Source organism: Sinohyriopsis cumingii, chromosome 2 (assembly GCF_028554795.1).
Source record: "Sinohyriopsis cumingii isolate HCF-2022 chromosome 2, ASM2855479v2, whole genome shotgun sequence".
NCBI classification, from domain to species: Eukaryota; Metazoa; Mollusca; class Bivalvia; order Unionida; family Unionidae; genus Sinohyriopsis; species Sinohyriopsis cumingii.
Genome location: NC_142962.1, coordinates 146,829,426 through 146,857,254, shown reverse-complemented (window position 1 = coordinate 146,857,254; position 27,829 = coordinate 146,829,426). Strand labels below are relative to the sequence as shown.

General features: G+C 33.7%; 1 protein-coding gene across 3 annotated transcripts in view; it reads left to right on the top strand.

Moving 5' to 3' along the window:
- LOC149806032 (nuclear factor NF-kappa-B p105 subunit-like) overlaps positions 1-27,829 on the top strand; it is a 100,041-nt gene that overhangs the window by 33,956 nt on the left and 38,256 nt on the right. For all 3 annotated transcript variants that reach the window (XM_089950885.1, XM_089950886.1, XM_089950887.1), the window contains exons 8-10: positions 200-294; positions 24,187-24,325; positions 27,388-27,534. In XM_089950885.1, coding sequence (XP_089807011.1) covers positions 200-294; positions 24,187-24,325; positions 27,388-27,534 — 381 coding nt within the window. The remainder of the gene's footprint in view (positions 1-199; positions 295-24,186; positions 24,326-27,387; positions 27,535-27,829) is intronic.

The following is a 27,829-nucleotide window of genomic DNA, read 5'->3' as shown; positions in this document are numbered from 1 at the left end:
GCAGATAGCTAAACATAGGTAGTACCTTTCTAGCTGTGATAGCAGTGTTAGTGTTGGGATACAAAATGACAAAATTAAAATTTGTAAATTAAAGTTATTGAAAGTCATGTCACATACATCATAGCTTGTCTTTAATGTGAAACTACATGTTCTAAGGAATCTGTTCTGTGCCAACCTATTCTGTCACTTTTCTTTTCAGATGACATTGCAGTGAAGTTCGTTGAGCAAGATGAATCTGGCAATGTGATATGGGAGTCCTTTGGAAACTTTGGACCTTTTGATGTCCACCGACAGGTAGATAGTTTTCACCTTGGCTGTTTATATAAAAGAAAAAAATTATAAATTGCAATCAGTTTTAGTTTCAATCTACACTATACTTTTGACACACAACAACCTAATTACTTGTTCTTGTTTCAGAACATGTCTAAGTTTAAGTATATGTTCAACTAAAATAATGTGACACTTGATATAATTTTAGGAAAGTTTTTTGCACAGAGCATGTCAGATTTAGTGAATTCCCAACCCAGATGGTTGACACCCAATGTAATCAGCAGAGACAAGTTAATTAGTAATGCACATGCAACGTAACCAAATAATTCAATAAGTGTCAAGGTCCTTAGCTGAAGCTGAATGTAGATGTGATTAAAATACAAATTATGTGTTTTAGCTGAACTAGCTCAAGATCAGAAGAGCTTATGCATTTGTCCTGTGACCATTTTCCACCCATTGTACATATAACTTGTTTGTTATTGCTACTACTCCTGTGACCATCTTCCATCCATTGTACATAGAACTTGTTTGTTATTGCGACTACTTCTAATCTGCAATGACAAAGACCATTAAATTTATGAGTTTCATCCTGTTGTTTTCTTGGCCCTAAATGAAAATGGTGCTCCACAGACATCCAGTATGGCCACCATGGAGACCATCTTGAAAATCTCCATATAACTACTGTTGTTGAACAGATGGTTACATTAACATGGGGTTTTGACTGAAACAGTTTTCACAATGTGTGGTTGGCTGGCCTTCAGTGAAATTTGTACCAATCTGACCTCCAACATGACCAATACTGTTGTCATTCTAAAATTCTTGTTTTTCACTATTCATTCTGAACAGCAGGTTGCAATGACATAGGGTTTTCACTAAAATGCTTATTAACTCACCTGGCCATAGGGGCAAAGTGACTTATAGCTTATATTATGGCCCTGTATACTCAGTCCAACAAAAACTGCAATTTTCAATTGCTTGAAACATGTCAGACCAATTTTGACCAAACTTGGCACAGAGCATCCTGACATGAGCGGCTTTCAATATTTTTAAATGTTTTTTTAATGTTGCTAATGCACTGTAAAATATGGCAGTTACTAAAAATAGTACAATTCTTTTAAATGACATAAAGAACAGGCTGAACAATTTTTTTCAAATTTTTCAGGAATCATCGTGACATGGAATAGCTTTTGAATTTGTACAGTAGATGCTTCATATTGTTATTAAAATAGAAAGCCACTGTTTCTATTTTAAAAAAAATAACCATTAAATGATTTGTTACACAAAACTTTTTAATAGAAATTCATCAGATTTGATAAAGTATCGCGGCATGACAAAATTTCACATCAGTTATCTAAATGATGCTGAACTTCCATAAGATATGGCTGCCACTTCAAAGAATAGAAGAACCTTTAAATAAGGTCTTCTCAAAAAGTGCTGAATAGAATTTTTACATAAATAAATTTAAAGCATTCTATCATGAAGAACTTTCATATTTATACAAAAAAGAAAATGATCCACATATGGCCACTCTTACTGAAAATAGCAAAATTATTAAAGCAACTTCTTCTGAAAGACCACTAATGTAAAATTTGACCAGATTTGGCAGATGGCACCTAGACATGAAAATCTTTATAAAAAAATTGTACCAATGCTGTTACTAATATTGAAAAAGCTGTAAACAACTTCTGCAAAACTGTTGAATAGAATGTTGCCAAAAATTTAAAAGAATTCTTGAACTGACTTCTTTTCCAAAAGTATTGAATAGAATTGGACGAAAGCTGACTGAAAGCATCCTGGCATGAGGGCCTTTCAAGTCATTAAAAATGTGTCCGATCTGCTGTCATAAAAATCTACCATTACTAAAAATAGAACAGCTTGAAATGCCATCTGCTAGAGCCACTGCACAGAATTTGACCAATCTTGTTAGAAAGCATCCCAACATGAAGACCTTTCATATTTATACAGATGATGCTGATCTATCATAAAATGTGGCTTCCATTAGAAAAACATTAAAATGATCACCAGAATTTGATCAAGTTTGACAAAAAAAACATCATGGCGAGGGCTTTAAAATTTGTACAATCTACGAATAAAGTAAAAAATATTACCATGACTTTATCAGCATAAAAATGCAGAAGAAATTTAAACCAACTTTGACACAAAGCATACTGGTTTAGAGGGCTTTAAAGTTTGTACAAGTCATACTGATCTGCTTTCAAATAAAAAACAAGACGTACCTTGACATAGCTGTTATAATAACATCTGCAATCAACAGCATTGGAAGAAATGTCAGTAGAAAGTATGCTACTGATCCGTATTTATTGGCGAGCTGCTCTTGCTTTTGACTGTTAGATGTCAGCCAGATGAGTGATAGTCAGGTCTAATTGGATATAGCTAAATTAAAATATGACATCCACAGACACCATTTTGAAAATCTTGTTATGACTGCTGCTTCTGGAAGTATGGTCATATCAGTATGGGGCTTTTGATGAAAATAAGTCATATGATTCATAGTTATTCGTAAAAAAAAAATGGTACCATTCTGACATCCTAGATCACAGCCACAACAGCAATTTAAAAAAATCCTGTTATTGCTACACCTCTTGAATGAATGTATTAAAATGGCTTTTTGCCAAAGTACATCATGGTGGCCATCATGGAAATCTTGTTATTGCTACTTTTTCTCCAAATGGGTTTTTGTATTGAAATGGGTGGTTGTAATGAAATGGGTTTTCAGTTAACACTCCACATAGAGTAATATGTAGTAATTTTTTCTAATTAATATGGTGTCAATCTGACTTCCAACATGGCCCCACTGGCGACCACTGAAAATGATGTGGTTACTATTTATATAGATGGTCACACATATGTGGGGTTTTCTCAGAAACCTTTCTGATGATAAATGTGTTTAAATAAAAATGCTGCTGTTAGTTGGTCTTTGAAGAATTTGATGTTGATCTGACCTCCAATATGGCCTCTGTGGTATTTGTCTTGAAAATCTTGTTTGCTACTCATTCTGAACACAGCTTTTCCTATCGTTATGGAATTTTACTTAAAGACTGCTTATATAAAGAAATTGATCCTAAATGAATATGATGAAGATCTGACTTTTAATAGGCCATCAAGGTGGACATCTTGGAATTGTTATATCAACACTGAACGAACACTTTATTGACACAAGATTATTACTAAAGCACTTCGGACAATATGATTGCCAAAATGGCCACCTTGAAAATGATTTTATCCTTTTTGTGATTGGCTGGTCATATCATAATGTAGTGTTCACTAAAGAAGTTTTTCTGAAATGCAGCTAGGCCTTATTAGTCTGTAATGGCTTGTGAATGCAATAACTTGTAAATAATAGGAATGGATCTAGATCAGACTTAGCATTTTTGTATGTCATGGTGCTCATGTGCTTGAGTTAGATGACCTGCTTTACACTGTCATTTGGTAAAGGTCTAGATTCTATTCCTAGACATTTGTACATGTGCACTTAGGAACATTTATGTACAGTTACCACCAGCAACAAATTTCACATTTAGCTTGCTGATATTGATTTCAAGGTCATGATTCAGATTTTTGGATGTAATGTCTAGTGTGAATGGATTTTTATCAAATCTTGTTTGTGGATCCATTATTGTACTGACATGTTCCAGAAGATAAATAAAATAAATTTCTAAGTTCAATATGATATCACATGATATCAGTTATTTTCTTTCTCTTTATATATATGCTTACTTACACACACTCAGATGGTTTCAATACTCAGTAGTTTAAAAGAATCAAAGGACTGAAAAACACTTCTTGTTCATTTATAGATGCTTTAGTTAATAGAACATAAGAGCCACGAAGTTTCGGTTTTATATTTCTGTTATCTCATGAAATAAAACTGGATACCACTGAAGTCTGATCATACAGACAAGTTAACCCATTAGCAATAAATTATGCTGAAATAATTGATTATGCTAAAATAATTACCTAGTTTTATTACTCCAGTAGTTTTACATTGGACTTAGAGTTTCTGTTCAGTTTAGGCTGACTTGGCCTTAAGGCCAAGTGAATTTCTGCTATGGTGAACTGTCCACCATGTGTCATAAGTCCATTATGCACTATCCATTCACAATCATTAATTAGCACTTCTCAAAAACTGTTTGACCAGTTCACATATGATTTTATGGGTAGCATATTGGCATCAGTGTGTTTTAAACTGGTTCATTGGATGGCGATCCATTATCAAATATGACCACCATTACTAAAAATAGAACAGTTCTTTTCATAGCTTGCAGGTGTTTCAGATTTATTTAAAAATGATCTGCCATCAAATATGACCAACATTACAAAGAAAAATAAACAATTTGAAATTAGTTCTTTTCAAATTAGCTAAACAAGTTTACCAAATTTGATAGAAAGCATTCAGGCATATATGGCTTTCAATTTTATACAAATGACACTGCTCTGCAATCAAATATGGCTGTCATTACTAAAAACAGAAAAATCTTTTTGCAGCAAAATTTGACCAATTTGACATAAAGCATCCAGGCATAAATACCTTTAAAATTTATACTAATGATTCTGATCCACAATCAAGTATGGCTACTGTTACTAAAAATAGGATGAGCTTTATAAATAATTTCTCAGTAGCTGTTCAGCCTACTTTAACAACATATTATGGCATTAAGGGCTTTGAGATTTATACATCTGATTCAGATTTAACATTTAACTATAGCTGCTAGAAGAAAAATATCAAACATTGTAATAACTTAAGTTAAAATACTTCTTAATAGAATTTGACATATCTGCCTTTAAATATGGCTGACATTAATAAAATGAGAACAAATTTTTTGCAAGTTTATCACAAAAGATACTTTAAAAAAATTGACTAACTCTGATAGAAATCATCTTGATATGAAAAGCTTTTAAGTGTGTACAAGTCACGCTGATGTGCTATTAAATATGGCTGCTATTACTCAATTAGAGATTTGTCATTTTCAAAGACAGTACTGGCAGCTTCACTCACATTGTACAAGTTACATACAGTACTAGCTCACTTTATGGCAGGTTAGGTTATGGGTTTGTGTAGCATTCCAAGGTTCATTGGTACTTCCTGGATTTTTCCTCTACCAAATATACTGGTCACTGTATATTGGCTATATGTAAGTGTATTCTTAGTTTGTACCAGGATGATACAGGAAACTTTCATGTACACTGACCACAGTTGAACAGGAACTGCTCCATCTCCAGGTGTGCCCACGGTGTGGCAGTCATGGGATAGGATTTAGACAATAAGACTCTTATCATTTAGAGACACTTGACAATATGTAGTGGAGTGAGAATTGTGAAGTGATACAACAAAATTCTGTACTGAAAAATGGTTTTTAACCATGCAAAAAGCAAAGCAATCTGCCTTATGGTTGAACTTGGAATGGGCATGTTTTGTGCACCAAAACTGGGTCACTGTAACTTACTTTTCAGGATTTATTACCTACCCCCAACCCCACTCGAAAAGAAACCCATTGTGTCTGGGCTATCATTCCATTACCTTTTCACATATTACCACCAAACTTTGACAATAGGTGCATCTTACTATGGTGTCTTTGCTCAAATTATAATATGTTTTAGCCTAAGAATTACATTAATGTTGTGTCTTAGAATGAAAACATTTCACATTAAAATTTGGTCACTATGACATATTTTCCAGGACTTGAAGCTCTACTTCAAATGGCGTCTGTGTTCAAATTATAAAACCTTATGACATATTACCATGAAATGTGCATGTCAAATGTATATAGGAAATCAGTTTTGACACACACCAAACAGTTATTGTGACCTCCAGTCTGTGGTCAGCTAGGATAAAAATATCAACAACACAAATAACTGGCATGGCTAATAAGTCTAAGCTGTCTTGGGTCCATTACTGGCACAGTTCCCTTCACATTTCACAAACACTGAGTTCTGACTGTCTTTTTGTCTTTGCTAACACAATACCCATTTAAAGTTTAGCATGTTCAGTATTTGGATTTTAGAGCTGTAGAGAGCTTTAATAATTTTAAAATCAATGCACACACCCCAGCTACCCCCCCCCCCCCCAAAATAAATAACTGTATTTCAGTATTTCATAACCAATCTAAATGGGATTGTCCTTCATGGCATCGAATGTTTTGCAGATTTTAACATCAGGTTTAAATTTCTGGCATGCTTCATAATTTTCAGAAATGAAAGGTTGAATAATATTGTAACTTGTATAATTTTTAAGTTTCTGTCGGGACTATGTTTTGTCTCAGAAACTTATTAAGAATGAGTAGAGAGGGAAGGAACATATTATTTATGTGTGTTTGGTTTTTCTTTTTTTTTATAAAACATTTTTCTTGCATTTCTCTTGGTAAACCTATATACATACCAAATTTGATATTGGAAGAGTCATTATCTTATTGATGTTGGAAACAATCATTTTTCTTATATATTGTTACAACCCTATGGTCCTAACCTAAGTAATAGAAAAATGTGAAAGCCAACAAGTTTTGTATACTTCAAAATATTTTTCCCTAAAATAGAAAGTGAAAAATTAAATATAACTTACAGTATGGTGAATTTTATCCTAAAAGTAGTTTTTTAATGTTCTTTTACAAGTCCAAAAGTATAGATTATTCCAAATGAATTCCATTGGTGTTCCAAATGAAGTCCAATCTGTTGTGCTGATGTACTAATAGTCATGATGTATGACAATAATCCATATACGCTGGAAATTTTTTCATAAGAATACCATTCTAGCAGCAAGCTGATGTGTTGGGTAGCAGACGATTTTGTACATGTGAGACAACTTTGTGCAAAGTTGGAAATTTGGATTAAGATGCAGAATTTTTTTAAGGTATACATTTCCATATTTAATATAATGTATTTATTTGTATTAGTCTAACAGATACATAGTAAATAGGATTTTCTGGGTTACAGGTTCAAGAAGGTCATGGAGTGGGTCTTCATGTTGACATTTAGAAATCAAATTTTCATATGCATTTCGAGTTAAAATGTGGTATATTTTTGTACACTTTATGAATATCGCTTTTCTTAACTAAAGTACGATCGTTCTTTCTTTATACAAAATGGATTTTTGACAAAAAATAACACGTGATCCGGTGTTTACAGAAATGACATATCGTTGCACAGAATTACATGACACGCAGAATTACCCGACATTGTGGGACATAAAATTATACACAAGTCCACACCCTATGCAGATGTTTAAAATTCTTAGTGTGAACCCAATGTTAAAGTCTTTTATATTAAAAGCAAATTAAACGCAGGCTTTACAAATGAGGGTTTCTTGTTCTTTGTGATAACAATTTGTTTGAACATTATAAAAACCCAATCTACCAGTACATTATATATTGGCAAATTTGGGTTTACATGGTTTGTTGTTTTGTGTACAGGAGTGAATTTTGTAAAGTATCATAAAGCCATTTCAAGTGAAAACGTTCTTTTCAGAATATTGCAGATTTGTGTGCATTATGGTAGAAAACTGTCACTTCTTTAAACAGACTCCTCTTGAACCAGTTCCCTCTGTAGATGAGTCTCTTGTAAGCCAGTTCACTCAGCTAATTAAGGTCATCTTTAAGCCAGACCCTGTGCTTACTGGGCTTCTTGGTAACTTAGTTCCCATTGCAGAGCGAACACATTTCTTGGTTGCAATAAGGTGACACAGATACTAATTCAGCATCTGTGTACAGGCTTCAGACAAAATATTTGGCCCAGATAGTATCAGCTGGTTTAGTTTTATTGTACCTCCTGATCTATATAATGATCAATGCAGTTTGAATGCGAAATATATTGGTTACAGTACTATTTGTTAAAAGATTATCTTGGCATTGAGTCAAAGCAATTGTCTTTAATGCAGTCTAATGGCATCTATTATCATTAGAGTCCGTAACTCAATTTATATAGACAGCTGATAATTTTTCTTTATTGTTCCAATTACAAAGTGTGTATTGAGGCCTCTGATGAGTTGGAGGCTTGAAACGTTAACAGCCTTTGTAAGAGCAGATGAAAGAACACAACAGAAAAGTTGTTGCTACTCTTAGTGCATTTGACTATCATAAATTTACTCCTCTAAATAAGCTTTATAATAATTTTGTCACCAATTTTTTTATGTCCCTGCGGAATGTTATATTACTTGCATAATTTTGTGAGAAATTATTTTGGTGATTTGATTTTAAAAGCATTTGATTCTGTTTCAAGTCTTATCATCACAAGATAATATCCAAGGGAGATAACTATAATTAGATAATTTATATACATTTTAATTGCCTACCTTAACATATATATCACCTGAAAGGCCAGTGCATCACTACAGTGTTACTAGTTTTAGCAAGACTGAAGTTTTTAAATATTATTAGTATTACAAACTATATCTGGTTAAAATAAAAGGAATGGATACTATGCCATTGGCATTGAGTGATTGAAGTTTCACCAAACTCAATGTGAAACATGGCAATTTTGGTCACATTCTGTGTCATGCTATTTCTGCTTAGATAAGGTGCCAGATTAATTTGAATGAATACATTGTGCTGAACTGCAAACAGAATAGACCCAGAGTTACTGTACTATGATGCATGACAGCCTTCTCTCAAGGGAAATGTTTTCATGTAGTATTGTCTTATCCTTATGGCATTTTTCCCAGGTAGAAAATCTGGGTAATAGAACAGTTCCCATGGAGAAGTAATAGATATAGTATTATGCATGATGTAATGAGACATTAGCAGTGTGGCAGTAGTGCCCTTTGGAATAGGTATAATGCTTGTAACTAGGTATAGTATTCAGGGATGGTCCTGGCTTTTAAAAAGCTGTCGCCCAAAAAATCGCCAACCTCAATATTTTGTCGCCAATTTTCAAAAAGTGTCGCCAAAACAAGTAGTGTACATTTTTCAAAGTGTTAATTTAGTCTATTAATGTAACAGGCAATGAAAATTACAAAAGATGGGTTAGTTAATACTTTAATTACAACAAGCATTAACAAAATGTTACAAAGTGTTACATGAAGATCTGTCGCGATTTTAGGGCTGCCCACTTGTTGAATGCAGTTTCAAAGTCTAATTTTTCACATCTGTACATGCTGATTCTCATTAAATTCTCGAGAGGTGAGATGCAGAGCTTATTTCTGATGTCAGTTTTTATGAGGTTCATCTTACTGAATCCACGTTCAGTCTACAGTGCTGACAGGTGACACCAGTAGTCTCTCAGCAGCCCCACCCCATCCCCCCACCCCTTTATGGCTAGCTTCACAAAGCTTGTAGTGAATTGCTTCCTAAATCCCAAGAATTATCACTGAATGCTGTATAAATTTTCTCGACAAGCAAAATAGGATCTCCATTCCCACGAATGAAACTTACACGGGTCAAGACCGGGCAATATTGGACCGTATATATAAGCATAAATTCACACCCAATTTAGGGATTCTTTCACTCCTGTATTTTGAGAAATAAATAATTATTATTAATTATGCAAAACTGTTTTTTTTTTGTGCTATTTCTTGTTGCGGAGTTTAAGTCTCTGCAGCCTTAACACGGAATTGATGGCAAAAGGAAAAGATCAATGAGTAAAATGCTGCACTGGCGACAGATATAATTGTGATTGAGATTTTTTCCATTTGCTTTGTATATATACAGAGTGGGTACCTCAAACGTTATCAGTTTTCTATAAAGGTTCAGCGAAACTATTGTATTGGTATATGTAAAAAAAAACAAAAAAAAAAACAGAAGGATTAGCCATACAATTAATTGTATCTGTTCTATTCACGTCTTCAGAAGTCGGTCAGTTGTAGGTATAGTGCGGTAGCATGATTGACTATCGCAGCATACAGTACTCAGCCCAGACGACAGCATAAGCAGATTATGATGTAACAATGCACTGTAAAGATGGGGTCGTCAATACGAACAAAGGATCGTTTGTGTAACAGATTGATTCCAATGCATTGCTTAGTCAAGTTTGTGGCTTCCTTTCGTTCTCCCTTTTAATTTATCCAGTCCAAATCCATGATTGTATGTACAAATTAAATAACCAAAAAGTATGTCGCCAAAAAGATCGCCAGATGGGATATTTTTGTCGCTAATAAGGGAAATACATCGCAATTTGCGACATTGGCGAAGCCCAGGACGATCCCTGAGTATTACTGAAATCATGGGGAAATACATGCTAAAAACAAATCCCTGTAGTCACCCAATCATTCATTGAGAATTGATCATGTGATGTCTTTAACTGTTTGTGGTACATGTGTTTCTCCCAGTATAATATACATTTGGTTGATCCAATTATAATACAGTACTGTAGTTATATGTTACATACATCACTTAAGGAATCATAATAATCATGTACTGATATTGCATTGTGTACAAAATCTTACATAATATCATAATGATAATAGTTATGGAGTACATTGCTTGATTGTGCAGTTAAATGGCATTATTATGCAGGATGACTGCAAGATTTATGCACTTGAAATGTAACAATCTTTTCATTTGAAAATGCTCATCAAAGGCAATAGCTTAAAGATTTTCTCAAAATATTTTATAAATTTTAATTTATTTGTCTGTTAAAAGGTAAAGAGTAGAAAAGTCTTTATATACTTTTAATCCGGATTTCCTGTATTTATACGGATGTTGATATTTGTTTTTGATAAAAATAAAGTAACACAATTACAAGTCTCAGAAGTTATGTTCCAGTTTAAAGTAGTATTATCTAAGCATCCATATTATCCTCTTCACTGTATCCATTTGATCTTGTTTTATGTAGTTATTACCCAAGTATCCAAGTGATCTTGTTTTGTGTATTTATACCTGAGTATCCATTTAATCTTGTTTTATGTAGTTATAACTGAATATCTATTTAATCTTGTTTTATGTAATTATTACCTGAGTATCCATTTAATCTTGTTTTATGTAGTTATTACCAGAGTATCCATTTAATCGTTTTATGTAGTTATTACTTGAGTACCTATTTAATCTTGTTTAATATAGCATTACCTGAGCATCCATTTAATCTTGTTTAATGTAGTATTACCCGAGTGTCCCTGTGATCTTGTTAAATGTCATATTTGAACCCATGAAGCCATCAGTATTCTCAATACTTTCATTTTTTCTTTAACATCTTTTTAATTGATTTGATGTAATATTAATTAAATTAATCTTTTCCTTATAAATATTATAGTTAGAACAATGAAGGTATTAAATAACAGAGGAATGCTAGTTAATGTGAAAGAGTTGTTTCAGTCAGTGATAAAAATATGTATGTATAGACATTTTAAACAAGCCACCAGGTGGGTACCAACCAAGGTCAGCCTCGGTTGGGTACCTTGATGGGTCATAGGTAAAGGTACTTACCTTCCATTTTCTCAGCATATAATAGCCAAAAATGTGTTCAAAATGCTGTTAAAAAGAACAACAACAGTAAAATAAAGCAAATTTAAAAATTGCTTGTAATACAATTTCAATTTATGTAATACAGTTTTATTTAGCTAATTATTTGTCCTCTTCCCCTCTCCCCTAAGTCTATAAAGGGTGGCAATAAATACTGGGATTGGTATATGTACATTTATGATGGCATACATTTTATATCTTTTATTTTGAAAAGTATTTAGAATTCAAAAATCCCTTTAAGAACATTGGATTGTGCTTATATGGTGTGACAATGTGTTTCTGTCATCACACCATGTGAGCACAGAAACACCTGACATGCAGAATAGCTGAATGAGTGTGCTGATTAAAACTGTTCTGGGAGGCAAAGGAGTTGACAGATGCAGAACAGTATGGATGAAAATTAGCTATATCATAATTTACATCTAGAAATAATAATAATAATAATAATAATTATAATAATAATAATTTTACAAAAGAACTGAACACAAAGAATATCCTTTTAGGAGGAATTCTCCATTTGATCTATAAAAATATTTCTTTATATCAAAAGTGACACTCAAACCCAGATATTTCACCCAAAAAAATTAAATTGGATCGGAGGATGCAATAAAATGTAATCTTACTGGATAGGAAGATGCAATAAATTGTAATCTGATTGGGTAGGAAGATGCAATAACATGTAATCTGATTGGGTAAGAAGATGCTATAAAATGTAATCTGATTGGATAGGAAGATACAGTAAAATGTAATCTGATTGGGTTGGAAGATGCTATGAAATGTAATCTGATTGGGTAGGAAGATGCTATGAAATGTAATCTGATTGGGTAGGAAGATGCTATGAAATGTAATCTGATTGGGTAGGAAGTTGCTAGGAAATGTAATGTAATTGGGTAGGAAGATGCTATGAAATGTAATCTGATTAGGTAGAAAGATGCTATGAAATGTAATCTGATTAGGTAGGAAGATGCTATGAAATGTAATCTGATCGGGTAGGAAGATGCTCTGAAATGTAATCTGATTGGGTAGGAAGATGCTATGAAATGTAGTCTGATTATGTAGGAATATGCTATGAAATGTAATCTGATTAGGTAGGAAGATGCTATAAAATGTAATATGACTGGATAGGAAGATGCTATGAAATGTAATCTGATTAGGTAGGAAGATGCTATGAAATTAATCTGATTGGATAGGAAAATGCTAGGAAATGTAATCTGATTGGGTAGGAAGATGCTATGAAATGTAATCTGATTGGGTAGGAAGATGCTATGAAATGTAGTCTGATTATGTAGGAATATGCTATGAAATGTAATCTGATTAGGTAGGAAGATGCTATAAAATGTAATATGACTGGATAGGAAGATGCTATGAAATGTAATCTGATTAGGTAGGAAGATGCTGTGAAATTAATCTGATTGGATAGGAAAATGCTAGGAAATGTAATCTGATTGGGTAGGAAGATGCTATGAAATGTAATCTGATTAGGTAGGAATATGCTATGAAATGTAATCTGATTAGGTAGGAAGATGCTATGAAATGTAATCTGACTGTGTAGGAAGATGCTATAAATTGTAATCTGACTGGGTAAGAAGATGCTATGAAATATAATCTGATTAGGTAGGAATATGCTATGAAATGTAAAATGACTGAGTAGGAAGATGCTATGAAATGTAATATGAATGAGTAGGAAGATGCTATGAAATATAATTTGACTTGGTAGGAATATGCTATGAAATGCAATCTGATTCTGTCTGAATATGCTATGAAATGTAATCTGACTGAGTAGAAAGATGCTATGAAATGTAATCTGACTGGGTAGGAATATGCTATGAAATGTAATCTGACTGGGTAGGAAGAAACTATGAAATGTAATCTGATTGGGTAGGAGGTTGCTATGAAATGTATGAAAGTTACAAATATCATATCAGATACCTGCAATAATCAGCAAATATATATGTATTAGTTTTTTTCTACATTGTGTGCTAATTGATTTGCAGTATGTTATGATTTGTTGCTTGAGAATTTATAGTTGTGATAAACACTCAACTTAAGATTTTAAACATTAAAAAAGACAAGGGGAGGTCATTAATCATATCTACGATCAGTAATGATATGTTTTTTAATTTCATGTATGGGCTATATATTTCTTATTTGTCATGTGAGACTTTACATGATAAATAAAATATCTCCATTGATAACTTAATTCTTTCTTATCACTGGTTTTGGTCCATCTCTAAACCACCATGCAGTGCTATGGCTGTTAAACACACTGACAGTTTGACATACTGCCATGGGGTCACCCACCAAATGCATGCACAATGTAAGAAAAATAAAAGTGTGATTAAATATAATGAAGTACCAGAACAGAATTTAGGGTGGAGCAAAAAAATGGTGGGAACAACTGTTTCACGGTGTGCATGAATTTGACAGAGTTATATTAATTATAAATCTTGTTGATCTTTTCATTGGTCTCCATTAAATACTCTGTACAGCTGAATGAACATTAGTGTCAATACTCATATCAGATATCTGGTGATTTTTTAAATTATTTTTAGTATGACCTCATTTCATTCTATAGTTTATTAGAACAGGAAGATAAATTAGACCTTGAGGTTTACTGGAACTGTTTGGGGATTCCCAAGTGTTTCACTTGGCCTGGCCAGGATGATTATGTCACCTGATCCTATTGTGAGAGCCCATTGAATCTGTTCTGTGTAAAATGCTAGTTTATTAAAGTAATGAGCCATAAATAATGTGTGAGATAATGTCCTATTTATACACCTCCCACAATTTTTTTTTAATAGAAGAAAGATAAGCACTAGTGTCCTAGTAAAACTAGATTGACCTTCCTTTATTCAACCAGCTGTCACTGACACAAGATCACAGTCTGGAAATATGTTTTGTGCACATTTTAAAGTCATTCCAAAAATTACTGGCCATTTTTAACCTTTGTTATTGTAAGATTTGGTATGTATTTATATCTGCACTCTTGGCCTTATCACCTGCCCTTGGAAAGGAAGTTAATTCACAAAGGATTGTACCTGAATTTGGTAGAGAGATGGAATTGTGGCACCATAAGATTATAAAAAATACCAGCTAAACAGATGGCATATTGGAGATTCATTTAAAAGAAGGTTTGCTTGTGAAATGTTGAAATTCCTTCCACAGCTGTTTCAGAGTAACTTGTCATAACTCTCATGTTAAAATATGATTGAACACCAGTTCATAGAAATTCACATGAAACATTAAGTGGAATATTCCAAGGAAACATTTTATTGCCTATTGATATGGATTTTATCTATCATTGATGTGGCACAGTTTATGTATCATTGATATGGATGTTGTCTATCTTTGATGTGGTACAATTTATGTATCATTGATATGGATGTTATCTATCTTTGATGTGGTACAATTTATGTATCATTGATATGGATTGTGTCTGTCATTTATGTGGTACATTTTATGTATCATTGATATGGATTTTATCTATCACTGATGTGGTGCATGTCATGTATTAGTGATATGGTACATCACCATCATCATCATCAATCCCATAACCCAAGAGGTCTTTGGGGCACCATAGTTGACTTTACAACCGTTTCTCTCCATCTTTCCCTGTTCTCAACTGCTCTTGTTTTTTTGGGTTTTTTTATGTTCATTTTGAAAAACATTGATCTTAAACTGTGTAATTGTTATCACCGATTATCTGTAATTCAGCACCATATGTATGATAAAATATGATGTACCACTGCTCTTTTCAGTATATGAAGTACAGAGATATACTTGATGAAGCTGTGTAAGTCAAGGTACACAGTAGATCTGTCTTCAGTTTGCTTATTACTGTAGAAATGATGGAATAGAGTTATTTTTAATTACAAGATGTCTTTTTTAATTAATTACTTTGGGGGTGGGGGGTCTGAGTGAAATACAGCACAAGACTGCTTTGTAAGCCTGATACAGAAAGATAGTATAGACTCCAATCTCCTCAAGTTAAAGCAAAATCAAAGGGAACAAAAGGTAAAAATGGACATGCAGTGTCTCAGAAAGTTTGAAATGTACTAAAACAGTAGTTACTTTGAAACAGCTATTTTAAAGAAAAGTAATGATGTAAATTTTGTGTAGAAAATTCTATGAATAACAGAGCGGGAAAGATGATTGAACATATAAATTGCCCAGAATATAAATGAATTCATTGTGAAAGGGAGATAACTCTTTCTCTGCGTAGGAGACGGCTTTTTCCCCGCGTCTGTATTTGCCTTGTTATAATATCAAAACTACTGTGATATTTTTTTGGGAACAGATATCTGTATCCTGCCATTCTCACTTATTACTTTTAGCTTTAGAACAAGGTCAGGTGACTTGAAAGTATAAATCCTTGTGTTGTCTTGAGCCAGTTATGAGCCAGGTACTGACTCACCCATCTGTTAAGCTCATCTTTAGTTCTTGTTCTTCTTGGTTTTAATAGCACTTTTAAAACATTATTGACTATTTCATGCCCATTGCCCTTTCCAAGGACATACTGGGTGGTTATCAAACTTGAGACCCTTGGATTGCAAATTCAACTCTTCCAAACTCCCATGGCTGCTTGCTCATGTTTAATACTTCTTTCTTAAGTATTTGAACATTTTTGAGATTTTTATGAGAATTGATGGAATTGGAGAAACATTAAGAGTTCTTTTTTTAGGGCATCAAACTGGTCAGACTGGTCTGCATAGTTTTACTGATGAGCCCTTCTGTTAAAAATTTCATTCAAGTTTGGCTCACCTTCTACACCGAAAATGAGAGATTTTTAAAAATTCTCACCACTTTGATGCATTGATAAATTTCTCTTGTTAAGGGACATTCAGCGGCTCTCATTATTTGATTTATCATCGCAAAATTCTGGTATTGTTGAATGTTATTTACCTAGCTTGGTTTGTACAGTTTAGGGTATTTCCCATCCAGTACAAACACAAGGTCATGCTTAGACTATAGAGCTGTTCATTGTGGCTAATCAAAAGAGTTGGGATAGATGTATGGAAAACTCTGGGAATTTGCTCTTCAAAATACTAGTAATTGTTTTTGTTTAGACGATGGAAGGATGATGAATTGATTCAGAATTGCATACAACAGATTTGGAAGAGAAACCATGTTTTAAATAATACACTGATGAAATTATTTTTCTTGAGTTGGTGGCATGAAGTTCATTCAGAACTAAATCTGGAAAATATGTATTTTAAGTTTCATGTTAAAAAATGTAGGTGATGCAAAAATACTTGTGACAAGTGTGATGCAAGATTAGAGGGAAGAAATTGAATAAGTAAATTAACATTGAAATCATAGGAACTTTTTGTCTGGACTTGAGGAAGTAATTGTTTGTCAGATATGGAACAGACAAATTTGTTTCCCTAATTTTAGGGGATTTTGGAAAAATCCATTTGCACAGTATCAAATATTTTAAATCTTAACATTCATTTCTGTTTGTCATTGTGGCAGTATAATTCATACTTTCTTGAATTCATGGAGTGTGTGTTAGTGAACGAGTAGTAAGTACAGTTTCATCAAACATTATTGTGGAAAATTCACAAGCAAGGATAAGAAAAAACACATTTTATATTTAATTTATGTAGATTAAATATTAGGATTAAAGGTTGATTATGAGAGACAAAGGAACCATCATGATCAGTAAATGTTTGTTAATGATATTCAGTAATAAATGTGGTAATGTGCATATGGATTGTTGTTATGGCTGGCTTAAAGGGCTTCATTCCAATTTTTTATATTTTTAGTTCTAGTTAATAGCAGCTTTATTTCACATGATCTCTTGACTTGTCCAGACATTGAGCTCTCTTGACTTGTCCAGACATTAATGAGCTCTCTTGACTTGTCCAGACATTAATAAGCTGCCCAGGACCATGACTCGCTAAGTATGTTTAAACTAAACTAAACCAAAATCTTTAATATGTATCAAATCTTACTTTTGAGATCAACAGCCATCATTGTCAAATCTCTTTAATGAAAGCTGTTGTGAAAGTTTTGAATATGGTAAAGGTAAAAGAAATAAATATAATCATTTATTAGTTAAAGGAAGAAGTATTGAGACAGTCACAAGCATATTCTGCATGTTCATTAATTTTACAAGTACAAGGGTTTTCCAAAAAAATTGGAGGGCTTTTTGTATTTTTTGTCTTCAAAAATGATTATTGATTTACTGAATATAGGTGGGTGTTAGCAGCAAAGTTGCTGGGGGGTATATCCCCCGACCCCAGAGCCTAACGACATCGATGGCTTATATATGAATAGATGTTCTGCAACATATGAATATGAGCTCCCATGCACTTCAAAGACTTGCATACAGTTATTGTCATGAAAAAAAGATTTGTTAGTTTCTTGGTTCTTTGACGATTTAACTGTCAGAATTAAAGGGCACATTATCTGCATGTTAAAGTATGCTTGTGGCATGGTGACATTCATTATTGATCCTGGTTGTAAAGCCAGGTGAACGTTATTTTCTTACAAAGTTTGGTTGAAGCCTAGAGCAGTAGCATATTGCACTCTCACATACTGTATATACTCACTTATAAGTCGAGTCAAACACAATGCGCCTTCACATGATGGTCTATCTTGTTTGTTCAGTTGATTACTCCTAACAAATTTAAAATTTAATGAAAATTTGAGGAATGTTTATGAATGTCTTCCAAGAATTATTGTAACTACTGACTGTCAATAATTACAGAACCTTTGCATGTCAAAATTAAATTATCATTGCATACAAGGATAGTATAAGACAAACATCTACTAAAAATTCAGTGTTCCCCACTAATTTATCAAATGAAGGTTCCAAAGACTCGAAAGAGTTAGCTCCATACCTCTTGTCCCTGTTCAGAGTACATTAGACTTGATTTAAGGGGTAATTTTCTCAGTGGATGTGGAAGACTGTTTTGGTGATACTCATTGTCTTGGCATTTGCAAGAAACAATCATTGAAACCTAGGTGTACTTACTACCATGCAGGCATAACAATCTTTTTCATTCTAGGAAATATTTGGGGCATGTAATTGAAATGACTTAAATGATAAACATTTTAAATTGTTAGATTCGTGTGATTTCTGGTCCTGTTACAATACAAGCCACATCATGTGTAGTTATCTGGATCACTGAGAAACATTGTTCTAACAGAGTTTGGCAGAAATACATTTAATGCATGTTAATAGTTTTAATTTTCTTTTAATATATGGAGTAAATTTTCTCTTTTTAAGTTAAGTATGTCTGAGGGCATATGGTCAAATAAGTCAAATAAGTCTGTCTTAAATGAAGGTTTTCTAGCTATGCATCAAGTCACTTCTGGAACTGAAAAGTTTCAGGGTAGTTGTTTCCTCCATTTGAAACAAATGGGATACATTTCTGAAAATAGGAGGGAAGTTATTGCTTGAAAATATAGAGCTTGGTTCTGTTGGTTTTTCAGCATGGTTGTATACAAAATAGCCTTAATTGTGTAATGACACACATCTTACAATAGACTGCAAACAGTAACATCATTAATGCCACAATTTTTTTTAGGATTAGCGGATGTGAAGTGCAATTAGATATTTGCAGGTGGATAATTTTCAACATAAAATTGAATGGGTTTTCTCCTCAATATAAGTTTCTTGCTTAGAGTATTTCTGTTTTAAAACATAACCGGGGAAGATATCTGAAATTGTTAGATCATTTGTTGGCAAAAAATGCATATTTAATATAACTTAATTATGTATCCTTTTTGAAAATTTCAAATAGTTTCATTTTCTTATAATTGATTCTGGTTTGAAGTAAATTTTCTAACAATACATTTTAGAACATATTCAAATGTTTAATGATTTGAATTCCAAATACACTTATAAATCATTGTAATATCTCTTTCAGCACAAGTAAAATTGTTTTACATGTATATACATATTTTCAAAAAGACTTTGTAGAAGAAGCAAACATTATACCAAAGACTAAGAAAAGAATATTTGCACAATCAATCATTCTAGATCAGGAACATACAAGAAGTTTTCCCAGAAGACAAATTGAGCTATAAAGGTTAAAGGAGACTAGAAATCAAAATTTTCCTTCTACGTATGTAATTCTCTACAGATTTTAATTCGACTGACATGTTTATAAATTAAATATCGTAAGCGGGTAGTGATTTTATTGCATGGAAGATACCACGATTCCGTAAATTGCCGAGTTTTTCCGAGTTTTAATGAGACGACAGATCACGTGGTACCGTGACGCAATACTAGCCAGTCCTCGAATACAAACATAAACATTGGCGAGCGAGGCAGACGGAAGGAGACCACATTTGGGTTGCACATTCAAAACTTGAATCTGCAGTCTGATATAATAGTTTATGTACTGTACTGGTCAGTGTTAAAAGAATTTGTTTAGGCACAGGCCCCGGGCAGGTGACTTAAATAAACTCAAGCCCTGACTGAAATTCCACAAGCCCGGACAGTTCATACCTGTCAACTCTCAAGCCGGAAGAAAAACCTCCTGATTTTGGGGGTATTTCCTCATCTACATCTCGATCTCGTAATATCTCTAAATTTTTCGCAGCGAAGTCCCGATAATTACATTATGTCTGTCAATTTTCATTTGTCAGAAGAAGAAAAAACCAACCCCAAACCGTTTATAAATAGATATAACGTATGCAATCCACAGTCTAAGCTGCCACACTGCAGACATCGTTGTGATATGACTGAAAAATTGTTAAAGCTACGTTAAAAATTCAAATCACACGCACACACGTCCAAATCCGGCACTGGACGAAATAATTAATATCACACATTTTTTTTCTTTTTTTTCTTCTTCAGTAAATAGAACGTGAAAATTAAACATTATTCAAGTAAATTTCAGATGTTTTTAAACAACTACAACAGTACTATAGTATAACAAAATTAAAAGAATACAATTGTCACCAATTAGCTTAAATGAATGATCACTGTGAAATTTTCTCTGCAAACAAAAATCACATCTCCATTTCCGCCAAAGAAACTCGGCCAGTTAACACATGACATTCCTCGACCGTATATGTAAAGTTTAATTACCATAATTAAATTAAAAGGAATAAAACAAAATATACCATGCAGTATATGTGGCCCTAAAGAACTAATTCTGAATAAATATCTTGTTCAGCAAACAGTGTTACATGCATTAAGACTTAAACCTGAAGTCCATGGCATCGTAAGTAACAACAAAATAGGCATCGTTTATTTTGGCAATCAATTGCTGGTGCTTACACACACACACACTGTCGAACAGGGTTTCTTTGAAGTATGTCCGAAGGGCAGTCCTTTTCACAAGATCAATGCAAGGATGGAATATGTTCATCAGTCACATCGGCTTTATTGTGATGTGATGTGATTTTGATTTTTAACGTAGCTTTAACAATTTTTCAGTCATATCGCTACGATGTCTGCAATGTGGCAGTTTATAGTGATGTCTAGCACTGGGGCATCATGCCGCAGACATGTAGCATGATGTCCCACCCAGTCACATTATCCTGACACCAGGCCGACCAGTCCTAACACTAACCTCTTAATGCTGAACGCCAAGCGAGGCAGCTGTTAGTACCATTTTAAAAGTCTTTCGTATGACTCGGCCGGGGATCGAACCCACGACCTCCCGCATCCGAGGCGGACGCTCTAACCATTAGGCCACCGGCACGGTCACATCGGCTTTATTGTTTGCGTACTTAAATCAAAACTTTAGCTATTTTGCAATTTAGCCAGAGCTGACCAGAATATGCAAAATGGGCTTGTCCTGGGGGAATAATAAGGCGTATCACATGGAGAAAAGGTACGTCCCATGGGCGCTCGCACATTGGGGCAAGGGGTTGGGTCAATAGTCCCCCCCCCCCAGTTTCTATTGTCAGCCATTTAATGTGAAACTTTGACCTCTTTTCTTTTAATCGCTGTTATTTAAACTGCCCAAGGAATAATTTTATATCAGTTCCAATCATTACAGATTACCGTTTATGCATACTACATGTATACAATGATTTTTTTAAAAAATTTGTAATTTTTATAAGATTACTGAAAATTGTGTTTTCTCGAAACACGACAGGTTTAGAATATTATTTTTGGCAAAGCCTCCATTTGATTAAAATCAAATCTAAATTTCACCTTGGACAGTATTGATTTGATTTAGATTGTGCCATGTTAAGGCATGCATGTCAACATCTTGAAAATACATTTACTAATTTCACCAGCGCGATCAAAGTTTCCTCAGGCAAACAATTTTTGTTTCGACAAGCCTGACGGGCACCTCATTTTGAATACAGGATGGGCCGGAACTAAAACCAGAGGGACCCAGGGTGTCGGGCTATCCGATTTATTTTTAGCACTGCTGGTGTAGATAAAAGATCTGTGAATTGATTGTTGCATTTTGTGGTCACTTACTCAGCCTTCTGCCTATTTTCGTAACTCGCACGTTCAACACTTTTCCCAGGATTTAAAATATTCAACGTTATGTCTGGAACAGAGCCAACTTTTTGTCTAAGCCTAGCGTTTGCGTATCCTTGAGCTGCCATTTTTTCAGAATCCCTGTCGTAACAGTTCTTTGAGAAATGTAACGAGCACATAGGGCTGTATGGTGTTGCTTTGAAATCGACTCGTCTGTAATAATGTATCCATTCTTTCAGTATGCCTTTATCTTTCGGAAAAGAAAAAAAAATGTTGTCCACTGGCTTTTCTTAATGTTTTATTACACCCGTAAGCAACGCAAAACGGTATTGTCTTTTACTCTGGCAACTCCCACTTGGGCTGCTGGAGTCGCTACTATGACGTCACATCCCGAAAGTAACCGACTAGGCGCGGAAATTTTGCATACGAGGTCACGGAAATTCAGCTCCTAGAAGAGAGGCCAATATTTTAATATTGGCATTTCGGTCGCAGATGATACTTCAGAATAAGGTTTACTGCTATAGTACCTTTATTATTATCCAATATTTCCATTGGTTTCTGGTCTCCTTTAAGGTAGTTGGATATTCATAATTGTACTCGGTCACCATGTACCTTGTATATAAATGTAAAAACAGTTCGTGTAAATATTTCAGCCACAGACAATCATATAAAAAGTGCAGTGTCACTCATGTGTATGGCTTTTGAGAGTGCAGTAGCTCAGCTTTGACTTATAATACAGGGTTTGAAGGTTTCATATAGAATTATAATTAAACACACCACTTGTCATTGAATTTGTAGATCCTAAAGGACGATAAATACAAACACTGGTTACATAGTTTGAAGATCCTAAAGAATTGTAAATAAATACACTCGTTACTGAATTTGAATAGTACTAGCCTATTCTTTTTAACTCCGTTTTAACATTCTTTTTATATACATTTTTTTTCAATATTTCTTCCGATAGTCCACTTACTATCAAACAGATATTTATTTTTCTATGGGACATGTAATTTTCTACAAAATACATGTATGAGTAAATTTCACTGGAATTTCTTTTCATTTAAAATATTTACATTAATGTTTTATTTTTGTGATATAATGGAGAATACAGAAAGCATCATAGAGGTCAGCCATGTATTTGTTGATTACACTATGGTATACTCTGCAGAGAAATGTATGTGGGTAATAGTATTGAAGTTGAGACTATTATAAAATAAATCATGGTCTTACTGTTGCACATTTCAACAAAAATATCTGCATTTGAAACATTTCAAATAAAACACTTCATAGTTTGTTTTACATCTTGTTTATCAAGCAACATTATTGACCCAGATTGGTCAATCTTTCGTGTTTCAAAAAGAATAGCACATATGGTATAATGTTAATTCAGCACCCTGTATAATGGCGATATCAATCTCACAATCATGTGTCACCAGTATGCAGAATAATTAAGGATTTTAGACAGTAGCTTTATTTGTCAGCCAATCACAACAGTTGGTTCAAGTGTCTGAAGAATCCAATCTGCTCAGACAAAATCACCAGCCCGTCAAAACATTTGGTCAGAGTGTCTGAATCCAAGTTCAGACAAAAAACACCTGCCAATCACAGTATTTGGTGAAAGCGTTTGAAGAATCCAGTCTGCTCAAACAAAAACACCAGCCAATCACAACATTTGGTCAAAGTGCCTGAAGAATCTGGTCTGCAAAAACAACAAAACCAGCCAAAATAGCTACTACTTTATTGTTTTTATGTATTACATGATCATCACAATATAAATTACCAGCAAAATCTTGCTTCAAATCAGACACCAACAGATTATAAAAGATAAGTTGTGGTCTCGACTTTAGCTATAAACAATGTTTTGTGAAAATGATTTAGTACATCACAGACAGATGATTTTTTTTTCAAACACTTCATCCAGCTGTGCCAGTGGACTGACATTTAAAGCTTATACAGGAAAGAACAAACACTATTTCTACTGAAAAAGATGTGTAAAAAGGGACAGAATTCATTATTTCATTGTCATATACAGCTAATTTTTTAAAGCTCTTCTCTGGTGTATGATCTCCAATGTTTCACTAAGATTTTTTGAAAACTTTATTCTGTTTTCAGTATGCCATCGTGTTTAAGACCCCTGCTTACCGTGACACAAACATAGACAAGGCTGTGAATGTGTGGATAATGCTACAGAGAAAATCGGATCAAGAAGTCAGTGATCCTAAGTCATTTACCTACTACCCACAGGCAATAGGTAATATTTTAGGTCACCTGACTTATGATTCCCATACCTAGTGGTTGGAATGTTTTTCAGTGTAGTTACATGATCACTTTCAGTTTGTTGAAGTTATAACTACATATTTGGTTTCATTGTTAATGTCATATGTAGGATAACAGGCTCTGTGGGAAAATTAAAATGTATGCACCCTGATAAAATGTATGCATCAGTTGCAACAGTTAAACTTTCTTCATAAATGTATCAAACTCATGGCATTAAACAATGTGCTTGGTTAGAATGGATTGACACATTCATGTACCTGTATGCAATCTGCATTAGATCATTATAGTTTGTTTATTTGGATAGTTAAGTTTTAAATTGTAGTTTTTTAAGTATTGTGTTTCAGGAAGGTCATTTGACTGTAAGATTAATTAACAATGTTTTGTTCTTGAACAGTATGACTGACTATTGTATAGACTGTGATATGAATTGTTTACAAATGCCTTAGATTAGAGGGGATTTTTTATATATCTGCGGTATTCTGACTAAAGCTTCTACCTGTTTTAATTTGATAACTACTTCCTAGTTGCATAGTTTATGTACTTGTTGGCAGTGGATTGCGTCTTTTCAATGTTGTGTAATGTGTCTCTGAGGAACATTTAGTGTTGCATGGAAAATAACAAGTATTAAGAAAAAGCTAAGTTACAAAATTTACTATATTTAATCAATTTTGATTTTTTAGTGTTTGTTGACCATTCTTATTAATATTCATGTATCATAAAAACAAGGCAAAGTTGGGCAGCTCAGCAAACATCCTGTCAAGTCTTGTTCTGTCAACACTAACATGAAAATGAGGGAAGAACAAAGAAACAATGTGCAGAATGTTGAAGTAGCTTATTGAAGACCTACCAGTGCTAAAACAAATTTTCATCATAAATTTATCAAATTTATATATTTATTTGTTCAAATTGCTTATGATATTTGTTCTTATCTGAGAATGTCATGTATGTACGGTAACTGTGCATGACATTGGTATTGCTTACGTTCCATTATTCTTGAACTGCATTTTTGTTAAATTTTCCTTTGAGTTCATACATATGCAAAATATGTTATTTTCATTATTTTATGCAACAATTATCATTATTATTATTATTATTATTATTGTTGTTGTTGTTATGTAATAAGGTAAGGTATTGGCACCCTTTACAGAGCACATGACAGTATTGGTGCCAATATAAAAATAAAGTAAACAATTATAACAAAATGTTATTGACTGGATTGTGATTGGGGGAGGGGGCAAGTAGTTTGCTGTGTATATTTATAAATTATGTCTGTATTAGTTCAGATTTATATCAAGATTTATTGTAACAGCACTCTCTTTCATCTCAGTGGTTATGAGGATAAATAAAATCAGAAAAGTTTGATGTTGACCTTTTTTGGAAACAGCTGTTTGTTCAACCAATGAAAAGGGTTGTTCCTTACTTTAAGGTGCAGTCATTCATCATGCCATATAGCAATAACTTTAGTAGATCCTTCCTTTCAAACGTAAGCTTAAGTCTTTAAGGAGTGTAGCATGTCCATTTTACAATGGAACATAGCAATGTTCATCATGGTGATAATAAAAAACTGATTTATACTGATGTGCTCACTGGTAGTCAGTGATACAGTTGCTAAGACAAGTGCCCAGCTTAACCTTGTTTTTTATTTATTACCCATGAATCAAATTAACATGGAAGGGACTTTTCCTTTGGGATGTGACAAAGTGGCCATGTAAGACAGGTGCTTGCTTATAAGACATGGCTTGTGATGATAATTTAATGCCAGGAATTGCCAACAGATATATGCTTTTTCAAATATGATTGCATAACAGAAATGACTTTTCAGGCAGGTTTTACTATACTAACTAGATTAAGTTTGGTTGGTCCTAGTTACAAGAGTAGCTCATTTCTGCTGTGTTAGCAGAAGGTGAATTATGAGGAACAGGGATGAAAATATATTCACCAACCAAGTTGCATGTAATTTTTGCTGAGTTTTACCAGGAAATCATAACACAGTGTTTGAGTTTCTGGTTGAATTTTCACCATCAGCCATTCAAAGTGATGTTTCAAAATAAAGTCCCTCATCATTGGCTGAAGAAGGCCACTATTACTTAAATATAGAAAAGATTTAAAACAGTTTCATCAAAAAAACAAAAAACAAAACAAAACCCCAAAGAATAGCTCAAAAGAATTTCACCAAATATGATAGTGCATTCTGATTTTAATACTTTTTGAATGTATACAAGTAATGCTTATATCAGCCATCAAATGTGGTTGTCACTCACAGGCATCCCTGTGGATTTTAAATAATGTTTAAGTAGCATTTGCATTTTCCATTTGATCTCAACCAAGTTTTCTGTGAAGTTTTATCCCAACATGAGCTTTAGATTTTTTGATGATTAGCAGATTTAAACACTCCATAAAATTAAAACTTATTGTTTGGTTTCAACCACTTTGTATTGGAAAGCTTCATTTGTACAAAATTTTGGATGAGTTTGATATTTATGTCATAAAGATATATGGCCTTCAATCTGCTTAGAACAAGCATCCTGATCTCAAATGATAACTCCTCCATTTATGCGATGTGGATTGCTGATGTTCTTCAGTTCATCTTACATCAACACTCTTGTTGTGGCTTCGGTTAGTCCAATTCCTCTAAAACTTTATGCATGCAGAATTAAAATAGGTGTATGAATCCATCATGAAGACATCATCCAGTCAAAACTAGATCACTGTGACCTATATTTCACATTCCATTAACTGGAGTAACATTTTGCATTTAACTCAGGTTCTTAGGCACTATGACCTGCAGAGAGGTGTAACTTTGCATCTGGATGCATCATTAGTCAAAATTAGATCACTGTGATGTGTGCTGCATGTATTTAAATGTGCAGTGAGGAGTAGAATCTTATGTAAAAATGTAGGTCGCTGACCTATAATTTACCTTCTAGTAACCCATATAAACTTTTGCATTTGGCTGAGTTTCGTGGAGACATTGGCTGTAGATCAATCTTCTGTAATACAAGGTATGAGCTTGACCTAGATTTCTTTTGTATTCAGATAAGGATGAAATTGTAAAGAAGAGGAAGAAGACATTGCATCGCTATAATCCTGGATCTTACGAGCCACCACTATTTAGTCCTGGTGGTGGCAGTGGTGGAGGAAACAACCAGCAGACAAGCGGTCAGAACGGACATGTGCATAATGGTAAAATTGTAACAAGGTTTCTTTATTCAGAATTAGGGTTGTGCTGATAAATCTATTAAGTGTGAATATTTTAGTTTAAATTAGTTTTTGTGGTTTTACAAAGATGACATATTTGTTGGTACTTAAATTTGTTATCAGGGGAATGGGTCCTGTTGTTTCCACAAAAGGTTTGTTTTTTGAGGTTTAACATCATTTTTCAGCACATGATAGGCTATACAGCTATACATGACAGTCAGCATATTTGGTGGAGGAAGACCCGAGGATGAACCACTGGCACTATTGGCAAGCTTCTCAC